The following is a 12,787-nucleotide window of genomic DNA, read 5'->3' as shown; positions in this document are numbered from 1 at the left end:
CTGATTCTTTATGGTGCTTCACAGATGATGTTTTTCTTTTTCAACAAATGGAAGGTTTGTGTCAATGTTGCATTGAGCAAGTCTCTTGGTACCATTATTCTAAAAGCATTTGCTCACTTCATGTCTGTGTGTCAAATTTTGGAATTCTCAAAATATTTCAAACCCTCCACCAACTAAAAGATTACAACTCTTTGAAGGCTCAGATGAAGATTAGCATTTTTTAGCAAATAGAGTATTTTTAAAGGAATATTACTGTCCATTTAAATATTAATATTTATTAATATTCATAAATATTATTACTAAATATAAATAACAATAATCCAAGGACTGTAGACTATTTTTTATTTTTTAAGACATAATGCTATTTCACACTTAATAGAATACAGTGTAAACATAACTTTTAAGCCACTGAGAAACAAATACTGTGATTCATTTTATTGTGGTATTTGCTTTATTGCAGTCTGGAACTGAACCCACAATATCTTCAAGGTATACCTATAGTCCTTCTTCTGAGAACTAGAAAACCTGGACAAAATATAATATGCATATCTAAAGGCATCAGAGAGAGCTAATGAGGTAGTAGATCCAGAGAAAGAAAACCCCATAGTTGTTGAATCTAGCATTTATAACAGCTTATCTGGGGTACCCGCTGATTCTTGAGAAGATGGTTGAGAAGCTGAACAGAGCTTCTGACTAACTCAGTGAGTTAAACAGACAAAAACTGGATTTAAGAGCCTGCCCTAATTAACTCTCCAGGCTTCAAGTTGAGATCTCAAAGGTCTACACTGAGGCAAAAGTGTGAACTACAAGCAGACCTTCCAATCATCTAACCACACTAAGGTGATTCTGGATTACTAGTGGCCAGAGTTGCTGCCAGGAGACGTAAATCCTTCCTATCAACATCCTGGACCTCAAAGTGTAGTTTCATTTGCTAGTTCTGATATTTAATAAAAAACAACGTAGCATAAATTAACAAAACTTTATATAAACAAAAATACATAAAAGTAAATTAGATATGATAAACAAGACACACAACAAAGAAACAAAGAAGCTTCAGATAACAGCAGATCCCAATGTTACACAACATGAGTTTTAAAGTAGCTATGCTTAATATGTTTGAGAAAATAAAGATCAGAATGAGATAGATTACTGGATAGCTAACAGGAAACTATAAAGCAAAATCAAAGAAATGCTTGAACTGATAACAACCAAAAACATAATAACTGAAGTCAATGTTTCAACAAATAAGTGTAACAGGAGTTTAGAGACTATTAGAGAAGAGTGAAATGACATATAAGAATTATCCAGAATGAACCACAGAGACAAATAAATGGAACACAAGGGATAAACTGAAATGACCAAATATGTTAAAGTATACATTTGAGTGGAGGATCAGGAGAGGAGATGGCAGAGAGTAGGGCAGAAACAGTAACTGATAAGGGCTGAGAACTTTCCAAACAGAAAAGACATGAGACCCCACTTTCAAGAAGCATTACAAACTCAAAAAGAAAACAAATTATATTAAAAAAAAGAGACAAAAACATTCAGTTACATCAAAATAAAACTGCTTCAATTTTAAGATGGACATCTTATAAACAGCCAAAGGAAAAAACAGATAGATTACTGGATAGCTAACAGGAAACTATAAAACAGAATCAAAGAAATGCTTGAACTGATAACAACCAAAAACATAATAACTGAAGTCAATGTTTCAGTTTAGGGGCAAAAATAAAACCAACATTATTTCTCAAAAATTTTTTTTTGGAAGCCAAAAGCAATGGAATATATCTTCAAAATGATACAACAGCTGCTAATTCAGCAAAAATGTTATTTGAAAATGAGGTGAAACAAATAGTTTCAGGATACAAAAATTGAATTTGTCCCCAGCACTCATGTACAAAGGAAGTACTAAAGCCTGTTCTTCAGGAAGAAGAAATAAGATGCCAGACAGAAGCTTAGAAACTCAAGGAGTCATAAAGTACAACGTAAATATTCAAGTAAATATGAATATATATTAATCATATAATGTCTTAAGTAATTTAGGAAATATATATTAAGTAAACACAATGTATATAACATGCAGTGGGGCAATAAATTATGTGTTCTTGGGTCCTTATGTTGTCCAGGAAGACGTGTAATATAAATTACTAAATAATACATAACTGTCAAGCTTATGGGGTGGAAGAAATGGAATAATAAAAAATAATCTAAAAGGCAAAAAAAGGAGAAACTCAACAAAAGAAAGATGGGACAAAAGCAAATAATATGACACATTTAATTCCATGTATATTAGTAATTGTGTTACATATAAGTCAACTAAACCCTTTAATTACAAAAATATGATCAAATTACACAATAAGTTTGTGCATATAACTCAAGTAAAAATGTAAAAACACTTAGAATAAAATATAAATTATGGTTGCTTTCAATTTTACTCTTTCCTACCTGCAAACTTACTCTTGTAGTCACTATGCTCCAACCAGGCAGGACTTTTGGCTCCTAAGATATTCTAAGATGGTTCATGCCTCTGGGTTTTGCATTTTTGTCCCTTCTGCAAGGATTTGTTTCTCCAATTTCTGCAAAGCTGGATTCTCAAGTAGCAGTTTAAGTGACACTCTTTTAGAGGTTTTCCTTAGTCACCTATTCTAAAATATTCATCTACTTTAACTCCCTACCTAGCACTATCTTATATTCTGTTTCTTTATTTATGGTCTGTTATCACTAAAATGTAGCAGGGACCATGTCTGCTCTATTTACCAGTTTCCCGAAGTCTAGAACAGTGACTGGGACATAGTAGATTCTCAATAAATACTTAAAGAATAAATAAAGCTAGTTTAGGTTTTAAACCTTTCTTAGTTTTATTGCTCTTGGTGGTGGCTGTTTAAAGCATCAAAGTGTCACTCGCTGTCGTGTGAGACTCTCTGCGGCCCCATGAACCTGTCAAGACTCCTCTGTCCATGGAATTCTCCAGGCAAGACTACTGGAGTGGGTTGCCATTTCCTTCTCCAGGGGATCTTGCTGACCCAGGAATCAAAACTCAGTCTTCTGCATTACAGGTGGATTCTTCACCGTCTAGGCCACCAGGGAAGCCCCCGGCTGTTTAAAGACTTTCCTGATCCCAAAAGGTATCAGATGATATCAAGATCCCATTTATGTATATTAGTGACCCCTGAAAGTATGCACTATGTAAAGTGTAAAATTTGCAGCAGTTTTTCCACCAGTAAGTCAGATATGTAGTATAGTCTTAGATATAACTATAATAACAAGTAAATAAAGAAAAGGTTCAAAGGAAGGCTACTGAACTATTAAAAAGTTGCAATACACTTCTGAAGAACATGTTTGTTTGTATGTTTTTCTCACATTAGAAAGGTGAGAGTATTATAGGTGGATGTTACAAAACATAATTTTTTTATGGAGGGGGGAGAAGCCCCTTTCATCTACTCCCAAGTAAAAAAATTGAATTAAAAAAAAATTACCCTCTTACAGAAAGATTGTTTTAGAGTGGTAATTCCAGTTATGATGGTTTATTTATTTTGGTTACTTCCTTTTTTACTCTTTTATATTCAGTTCTTCACATCAAAGCAATCACACTGGTCACATTTTCCATTAGCAAGATAAGCTTAATGGCTTTTAAAAAAATGGCTAGATAATATACCACTAAATGTATATGACAGAATTTGACCAATCTCTAATTTTTAAAGATTGTTCCAATTTTTTTTTTAAATCATGATTAGTATTCCTACAACTAACATTTTTGTCCATAAATCATTTCAAGGGCAGTTTAACTGAAGTGATTTTGGTCTACAACGTTCATTTAAATGGTACTTCTCAAGGGGAAGAGGGTGGGCAAAACAAAAAGCTCCCAGGCATTTATCTCTAATTAGGAAAACAGTATACATTGCGGGGAGGTGTGGGGATTACAAAGGCACTGACAGCGTAAGCATAAATCATTATATTTATTAAAGAAAAAGCAGTGGAAATTTCTTAGAGGAGCTAACCTGGAAAACATTTTGCAAAGAATACAGAGCTGGACTTTGAAAAAGTGATAGGTCTTAATGTTTGAAAATGTTCCAGACAGGTGGAGGTGTTGAAGGAGGCGATAACTATCTGTTGGTGTTCTTAATTACTGGAGAACAGTTCTTACTCAGGACAACTCATCACAAAGCCTGAATAGTGAGCAACATGGGTTTTTTTTTTTTTTTTTAATCAAAGATTGGACTCCTAACTTCCTTGCCAAAAACAACCAAATTTCTCCTTAATCTTCATCATTCTTATCTTTTTTCCTCTTTCATCATTCTTCCCTTTTTTGTTCCTGTCAAAGACTCATCTATTTTAAGTAATGGAAATAGGTAAATTCCTCTTCTTCAAGGCTTGCAACATTACACAACATTACAACTGTTGCATTAAAACATGTGTGCATTTTAATCTTATAAAAACACTGCTTGTTACAGATTTTTCACACTAAGGGAATTAGGAACATTCAAGGATATTAAATAAGTTATTTATCAACTTGCCCTACAACAAATAAGGAACACAGTCACATGATCTATTAAAAATGATTAGCAGATAATGAATAATGACTGTGATTTTCTTTCGTGGTTTTATTCTGGCAGCAATAAATTCCACCCTAATAATTTCAGTCTTATTGCCACATAGGAGGTGATGTTTTGTGAACCTCAACGAGGCTGCCAGGTCTAGCACAGTAAGACTCACGGTGTCAGAAAAGAGAGTAAGACTTCATGGGATGTGTTGTCAGTGATAGACTTATAGTTACTTCCCTTCTCCACCTTTTCTTCCCTAGGGATAGCAGCTGCTTTCCACAGACACCCCAGCCGACAGACTCCAATTCCTCTTTCCCACAGGTACCATCTGCAGATGCCCAGGGGTGTGTCTGTTTACAACCTTGTCCCAACGAGCAGAAGCGGAACCCTTCGAGAAGTTCTGGATTCGTCCTCAATAGGACCTGTTTCACAAATTATTTCCCAGCCCCTCTCCACCTGTTTCCAATGTTAGTACTTACGATTTTTGTATCTTCTCCGTCACACTATGCATTCCCCAATAAACAGAATTTAAAGTGAAAACTAATATAAAGCAACTGCTCTGTGTTTCTTTTAGATGGCTCTGAACTCTGATGATTCCCAGGATCTTTTGACCATGTTTAGGTTGGATATCACGCTCTTCAGGGACTTTGGTAAGGAAGTTGAGACTTAACGTCTCTAACCACCCTTGCCAGCCCAACTATAACTTCTGAAGCCTCCTAGATTCCTGTCCCAATTCCAGCTTTTCCGACAAAACTACACCCTAAGGCAAAAAGACATCCCACAGATGAAACTGCAGAAACAGTCAGGATTTAAGCAAGGACCCCTAAGTGGTGAGATAAATTTCTCGGTTAAAAGTACTCTGTCACTAATACTATGTATAACCAAACAAAAAGAGAGAGTTGACAGGTACACTTAACAACACAACATTTGGAAGGTATATGGAAGTTGTTTTGGGGGAGGGCAATATTACAAGGAATACGAAAGTTTGACTTTTCTTCCCATCTGATGATAGATATGTTTTAATCTAAAAGGAAACCGTCCGTATTTGAATGTATTAAATAGGAAGAATTCTCTTGCCAGTTTCTCTGCTTTTGGTAGATGCAGTTCTGACTTCAGCTGGTATCTGAACAGTGCAGCAAAGTCTCACGACCAAATTCCACTGCCCTGAGGAAGGCTAGAAATGGAGGACCCGCAAAACAGAGAGCAGAGACGACGCAGGGACGGGTCTGTAAGGATTCGGAGTCTCCCAGAAGGGACGGCCAGAAAATGAGAAGGTAGAAAGAGAAAGAAAGGGCGTGGCTGAGCTAAGGTACTTTCCACGTCGTCTCCGCAAGAGCGCGGCTTAACCACGGTTTTCTCCCGCGCGAAATCCGCTGGGTCTGGAGTCGACTCTCTCCGTGTCCACGAACCTGTATCTCCATCACCTAGTAGGGCCCACACCACCCAATCTACCTCCGGATCCTCGCAGGCGCCGCACCAACGCGCCGCGCGCCCACCTACCTGCGCTGCGCCTGCGCCTGCCCCCCGCGCGCTCTCAAGGTCAGTACCGCCCCCGGCCTCTAACCTAGCACCCACGGAAGTGGCAATAGAGGACGTCCTGCGTCGCCTCACCTCTGCGTGGCGTGGGGTCGCCGGCGTTCGGCAGAGGGGAGGGACTTCCTGTCCCGCCGAGCAGAACTTCCGGCCGAGCCGGAAGATCCTCTCCCTCGCGGTGTCGAGTGGCTCCCGGCTGCGGGGTTGGGAGGGGAGGTCCGGGACGACCCCGGTGTACTCCTGGGTGTCGGGCCCACGACCTTTCCTTGGCGCCATGGTGAGTCCTCCTATGAGGGTTGGAGTGTGGGGGGAAGACGGGGCCAGGAGGTCAGTCCTGTGCAGGGAAGCCGGCTGGGTGGCCAGCTGAGGATGGAGCGGGCGGGAGCAATGAGATGAGCGGTAGGGCAAGACCTTACCACCTGCCCCGGGGCGCTGGGGCCCCCGAGGAAGCGAGGTCTGTCCAGCCCAGCTGCTGGATATGTCCAGGAGTTCGAAATAGGTGGTCGGAATATTCATGGCCCCTTCATTGTGGACGGCCGTGGGGCCAGGTGGTCCCAGAGTTGACCTTGCCTGGTTGCTCACCTTCTCCCTTCTCTCAGCTGTAGAGCAGTGGCCAAGAGCTTCAGATCTCAGAAATGCCCCTGGCCTTTCCCAGTACCTCCCCTTCTTATAAAGGATCAACACGTGTCACCGAAAGAAACTGCCAAGTCAATTTATCTTTCAGACTTGGCCCTTGGGAAATTGGAAAAGGTCTCAAAGATAAAAGTCTGGACTGAATAAGGAGGGTCTTGATTCGAAAGGAATGTTTCAGGGGCGTGCGCGAGGGAACTGTTGGAGAAGGGGGAGTACCCCGATGGTAAGATCTGTAAGAGCCTCAAATATTAGGCAAAAGGAGTTTTCTTTTATGAGGAAGAGAAAGCAAGGCTAAAAAGAACTGAGTGTGGGAAAGTGAGATGAAAGGGCAGTATGATTGGACTGTAGATCAGAGAAACTTTTACCCCCTAGACCAGACTTCTGAGGAAAAACTGTTGGAGGTGTATCCTGTTTCAGAGTGAGGGTGGGCCAAAGTTCAGGAACCTGGGGGAAGAGATCTTAGAATTTGGGTAATGTATTGCTCCAGTTGCTCTATGGGGACAAGCAGTTCAGCTAGTCATTTTTGAAGCAAAGAATGGTAATTTGCAGGCACTACGTCTGGCCTTGTTACAGGGCTTCCCAGGTGGCTCAGTGGTAGAAGAATCTGCTTGCCAGTGCAGGGAATGCAGGTTGGATCCCTGGGTCAGGAAGATCCCCTGGAGGAGGAAATGGCAACCCACTCCAGTATTGCCTGGAAAATAACATGGATGGAGGAGCCCTGTGAGCTCCAGTCCATGGAACCACAAAGAGTCAAGTGCTCCGAAGCACACAGGCAGCCAGTTCCCTGCATCTTGCTTCACTAAGTCTTATGGAGACTGTTGGTTCTTTGCAGTAAGCTGTTTCCAGAAAGGTGGCGGTGGAAGGATTTTTTAACCTTTGCTGTTTTCCAGTATCACAGGGGTCTGGTTCAAAATTGTCAAGTTACTTCAAATCCTGTCAGTGTCCTCTGGAGGACATTCTGCCTTGGAATTTGGAATTTGCCGTATTTTTTCGGGATCAGATGTTGACATTGTTCAGTTGTGTATGATGATTCACTTTTGAATGACTTTTAGAAATGTAACGGACTGTGAAACAAAGGAACTTCAAAATAATGTGGTTCCTAATCCTCTCTTATCAGCTAACCTTTTGACTCTTGAGGCAGTAGTGAGTGTGTATTCTTTAAACCTCAGTGAATAGTACAATTTGTAATTAAGAGTTTTTTCTTTTTTCTTCCTGTTGTACAATGAAATTAGACAAAGATAAGGAACAGAAGGACTAGAATGAACCAAAAATAATGACTAGTCTAACCACCTTCCTCTCTCCCCCCAACCCCCAGTTTTACAGAGGGAAAAATCTGAGGTTTAGAAAGAGGCAGATAAATTTAGGTAAATCACCTAAAGTAGCAATTTACCTAAAGTAACAAGAGTTTAGCAGTTTTTCATTTTTTAACGTATCAAGTAGGTAACACTTAGAATCTTTGTCAATATGTTTGGTCAAGTATTTTACTACTGTCTTAAATACAACCACAGAACAGAAAGCAGAGCCTTTTTTATTTTACATCTTGATTTTTTGTTTTAATCAATATAAACTCATGATCCAGATCAAAAACACTGAGTGTTGACTTGTAATTTTTTTTATGTTGTGAAAATGAATTGTTGTTCAGTCGCCTCGTCATGTCCAACTCTTTGTGACCCCGTGGACTGCAGCACACCAGGCCTCTCTATCCCTCACCATCTCTCAAAGTTTGCCCAAGTTCATGTTGATTGCATCGGTGATGCCATCCAGCCGTCTCATCCTCTGATGCCCTCTTCTCCTGCCCTAAATCTTTCTCAGTTTTAGGGCCTTTTTCAGTGAGTCAGCTGTTCACATCAAATGACCAAAACACTGGAGTTTCAACTTCGGTATCAGTCCTTCCAATGAATATTCTGTGTTGATCTCTCTTAAGATTGACTGGTTTGATCTTGCTGTCCAAGGGACTCTCAGGAGTCTTTTCCAGCACCATAGTTTGAAGGCATCAGTTCTTCAGTGCTCCACTTTCTTTACAGTCCAGCTCTCACAACCGTACATGACCATTAGGAAGACCATAACCTTGGCTCTATGGACCTTTGTTGGCAGAGTAATGCCTCTGCTTTTTAACACAGTCTAGGCATGTAGGCCTGTTACAGCTTTCTTGCCAAGAAGCAAACGTCTTCCGATTGCGTGGCTGCAGTTAGCACCTGCAGTGATTTTAGAGCCCAAGAAGAGTGAACCTGTCACTAGTAGGTGTGTAGTGTAGTAGTAAGTAGTGTTAGTCTCTCAGCCGTGTCCCTCTTTGTGACCCCATGGACTATAGCCTGCCAGGGTTCTCTGTCTAAGGGATTCTCCAGGCAAGAATACTGGAGTGGGTTGCCATTCCCTTCTCTAGAGGATCTTCTTGGCCCAGGGATCGAACCCGGGTCTACTGCATTCAGGGCAGATTCTTTATCATCTGAGCTACAGAGAAGTCCTGTAATCTGTCATTGCTTCCACCTTTTCCCCTTGTATGTGCCATGAAGTCATGGAGCCTGATGCCATGATCTTAGTTTATTTTTTAATATTAACTTTTAAGCTGGCTCTTTCACTGTCCTCCTTCACCCTCATCAAGAGGCTCTCTAGTTACTGTTCACTTTCTGCCGTTAGGGCGGTATCATCCACACGTCTGAGGTTGTTGATGTTTCTCCCGCCTGTCTTAATTCTGGCTTGTAACCCATTTCTCATGACGTGCTCAGCATATAGATTAAACAAGCAGGGTGACAGCAGACAGCCCTGTTGTACTCCTTTCTCTATCTTGAAGCAGTCAGTTGTTCTCTACAGCGTTCTGACTGTTGCTTCTTCATCCGCATACAGGTTTCTTAGGAGACAGGTAAGATGGTCTGGTATTCCCATCTCTTTAACAGCTTTCCACAGTTTTTTATGATCCACACAGTCAAAGGCTTTGGCATGGTCGGTAGAACAGAGGTATATGTTTTTCTGAAATTCCCTAGCTTTCTCTGTGATCCAGTGAATGTTGGAATTTCATCTCTGGTTCCTCTTCCTTTTCTAAACCCAGCTTGGGTATCTGAAAGTTCTTGGTTCGCATAATGATGAAGAGTCCATAGAAAATTTACTGAAGGAATGAAGCTATGTTTTTATTATACTTTTTGAATATTATAGACCAACTTTAATCAAATAGACTTTTACACCATTTAGGTTGATTTGTGGGTGAAAGGTAGATCAAACGCCTAGAATTGTAGGAATCTCATGGCTTATGTTGTCTGTGTAGCATCCTGTAGTAACTTTACTGCTGGGATTGTGCTCAGTATGTTGGTTGTTTAAAAAAAAAAGTTGTGAATCTCTGTCTTAATTGGAGTTATTGAGAGAGGTTTCTTTTTGGGAAGTGGGGAAGGCTGTTGGGAAGAGATAATATGGTAAAAGTTAGAAATACATGACTAACACAGGGGATAGAAATTCTGATGGGGTGATGGAGACACATAATAGGTGGCTTCAACTGAGTTTTGAAAAGTTAAATTAGGACACTCAGTTCAGTTCAGTCGCTCAGTCGTGTCCGACTCTTTGCGACCCCGTGAACTACAGCACGCCAGCCCCCCCGTCCATCACTAACTCCCGGAGTTTACCCAAACCCTTGTCCATTGAGTCAGTGATGCCATCCAACCATCTCATCCTCTGTCATCCCCTTCTCCTCCTGCCCTCAATCTTTCCCAGCATCGGGGTCTTTTCAGATGAGTCAGCTCTTTGCATCAGGTGACCAAAGTATTGGGAGTTTCAGCTTCAGTATCAGTCCTTCCAATGAACACCCAGGACTGATCTTTAGTATGGACTGGTTGGATCTCCTTGCAGTCCAAGGGACTCTCAAGAGTCTTCTCCAACACCACATTTCAAAAGCATCAATTCTTCCACGCTCAGCTTTCTTTATAGAACAACTCTCACATCCATACATGACCATTGGAAAAACCATAGCCTTGACTGGATGGACCTTTGTTGACAAAGTAATGTCTCTGCTTTTTAATATGCTGTCTAGGTTGGTCATAACTTTCCTTCCAAGGAGTAAGGACACTAATTCTTAATAATTAGGACACTAATTCTCAATTTAAGTTCACATAGGATCCACCTGTGATGCTTGATAAAAATGCTTATCTGGGCTGGCTTATTGAGGGAGTGGAGTCTCATAATTTAATTTTTAATGAGTTTTACAATTAAGTCTGAAACTTGTGGTCCTGAAAGCACTTTGAAGGAACTGTAATGCAGCCATTAGAAACTTTGATAGGGATATTGAGGTTTTTGTGCTGAGTGATAGTCATACATGTGGTTTGTTGATGTGTTGCGTTACTTTAATGGATTTTGGATTGTTGACCTAGCCTCAGATACTATTCCTCAAAAGTGGAATAAATTCCACTTTGTTGCTGTGTATAATTCTTCTCATACATTGTTGAATTTGATTTGTTGGTATTTTGTTTAGGATTTTTGCATCTGTGTTCATGAGAGATATTGGTCTGTAGTTTTTTGTTTGTTTTTCCTTATAATGCCTTTGCTTGGTTTTGGCATTGGGGCAATCCTCATAGAATGAGTTAGAAAGTGTTCTTTGTTTCTGTCCTCTGATGAAGGAGATTGTAGAGACTTGGTATAATTTTTTCCTTAAATGTCTGATAGAAGCACTAGTGCACCCTAATGGGCCTGATGCTTTTTGTTTAGGAAGGTTATTATTGATTCAATTTCTTAGTAGATATAGGCCTGTTCAGATTGTCTATTTCTTGTGTAAGTTTGGGCAAATTGTACCTTTCAGAAATTGGTTCATTTCATCTAGGTTATAAAATTTGTGAGCATAAACTTGTTCATAGTGCTTCTTTATTATCCTTTTTAATGTCCATGGATCCATAGTACTATTACCCTGTCATTTCTGATATTAGTTATTTGTGTCCTCTCTTCTTTCCTTACTTGATAGGGCTAGAAACTTACTGATTTTATAGTTCTTTTCAAAGAACCAACTTTTGGTTTCATTGATTTTTCCCTGTTGATTTTTTCTTTTCAATTCCATTGAAAATAATTCATACTATTTCTTTTCTTTTGCTTACTTTGGATTTAGTTTGCCCTTTTTCTTGCTTCATAAGGTGATGCCTGAGGTGATTTAAAATCTCTTCAAATACATGTATTCAGTGCTATAAATTTTCCTTTAAGCACAGCTTTTGCTGCATCCCATAAAATTTGATAAGTTGTATTTTCATTTTCATTTAGTTCACATATTTTCTCTTGATTTCTTCTTTGATCATGTGTTACCTAGAAATGTGTTGTTTGGGCTCTATGTGTTTTGAGATTTTCCAGTTATTTTCTCTTATTGCCTTCTAGTTTAATACCATTTTGCTCTGAGGGCAGACATTGTATGATTTCTATCCTTTTAAAATTGTTAAATGTTTTATGGCTCAGAATGTGCCGTTTGAAGGGTGGATTCTGGTCAGGTTTCATCAGTTTGCCACATAGTGGCAGAGATTTGGGTCTCTTCTCAATTCTCTGACTTTTCTCCACTTTACTAATTTCCAAAAGAGGCTTAGTTCAAATAATCGTAGATACTGTTCTCTTGGTTAACATTTAGCTGGTTGAAGGTTGATTCTTGAGACTGATTCACGCTTTGGTCTCTGTCCATTTTTTAGATAATTAATTTGTTTGCTCTGGGATAAAAACTTAAAGCAAATATAGTTGATTTCAGAAAGTCAGAACATATATGAAAAAAATGTTCATTTTTTTAACAGAGACTTTATTATTTTCTGTTATGATTTTTGAACTCCAGCTTGCCCTATTGTTGTTCAGTCGCTCAGTTGTGTCTGATTCTTCTCAACCTCGTGGACTGCAGCATCCCAGGCTTCCCTGTCCTTCGTCATCTCCCAGAGCTTGCTCAAACTCATATCCTTCAAGTCGAGGGTGCCACTCAACCATCTCATCCTCCGTTGTCCCCTTCTTCTCCTGCCTTCAATCTTTCCCAGTGTCAAAGTCTCTTCTAATGAGTTGGCTCTGTGCTTTAGGTGGCCAAAGTATTGGTATTTCAGTTTCAGCATCAGTCCTTCCAATGAATATTCAGGACTGATTTCCTTTAG

At 39.8% G+C, this 12,787-nt stretch overlaps 1 protein-coding gene across 4 annotated transcripts in view; it reads left to right on the top strand.

The window, feature by feature from the left end:
* The first annotated feature begins 6,206 nt into the window (after nucleotides 1–6,206).
* The window catches only part of TMEM161B (transmembrane protein 161B), a 71,836-nt gene continuing 65,255 nt past the window's right edge, over nucleotides 6,207–12,787 (top strand). For 2 of the 4 annotated variants that reach the window (XM_070465786.1, XM_070465788.1), the window contains exon 1: nucleotides 6,207–6,351. Coding sequence is in view for 2 of the 4 variants with exons in the window: in XM_070465783.1 (XP_070321884.1) it covers nucleotides 6,349–6,351 (3 nt within the window). In the remaining 2 variants the exon portion in view is untranslated. The remainder of the gene's footprint in view (nucleotides 6,352–12,787) is intronic. The other 2 variants (XM_070465783.1, XM_070465782.1) reach the window with 1 other exon arrangement.

The sequence above is a fragment of the Odocoileus virginianus genome, chromosome 3 (genome assembly GCF_023699985.2).
Source record: "Odocoileus virginianus isolate 20LAN1187 ecotype Illinois chromosome 3, Ovbor_1.2, whole genome shotgun sequence".
Taxonomy (NCBI): Eukaryota; Metazoa; Chordata; class Mammalia; order Artiodactyla; family Cervidae; genus Odocoileus; species Odocoileus virginianus.
Note: the sequence above shows the minus strand (reverse complement) of the source record. Positions and strands in the feature narration are given on the sequence as shown.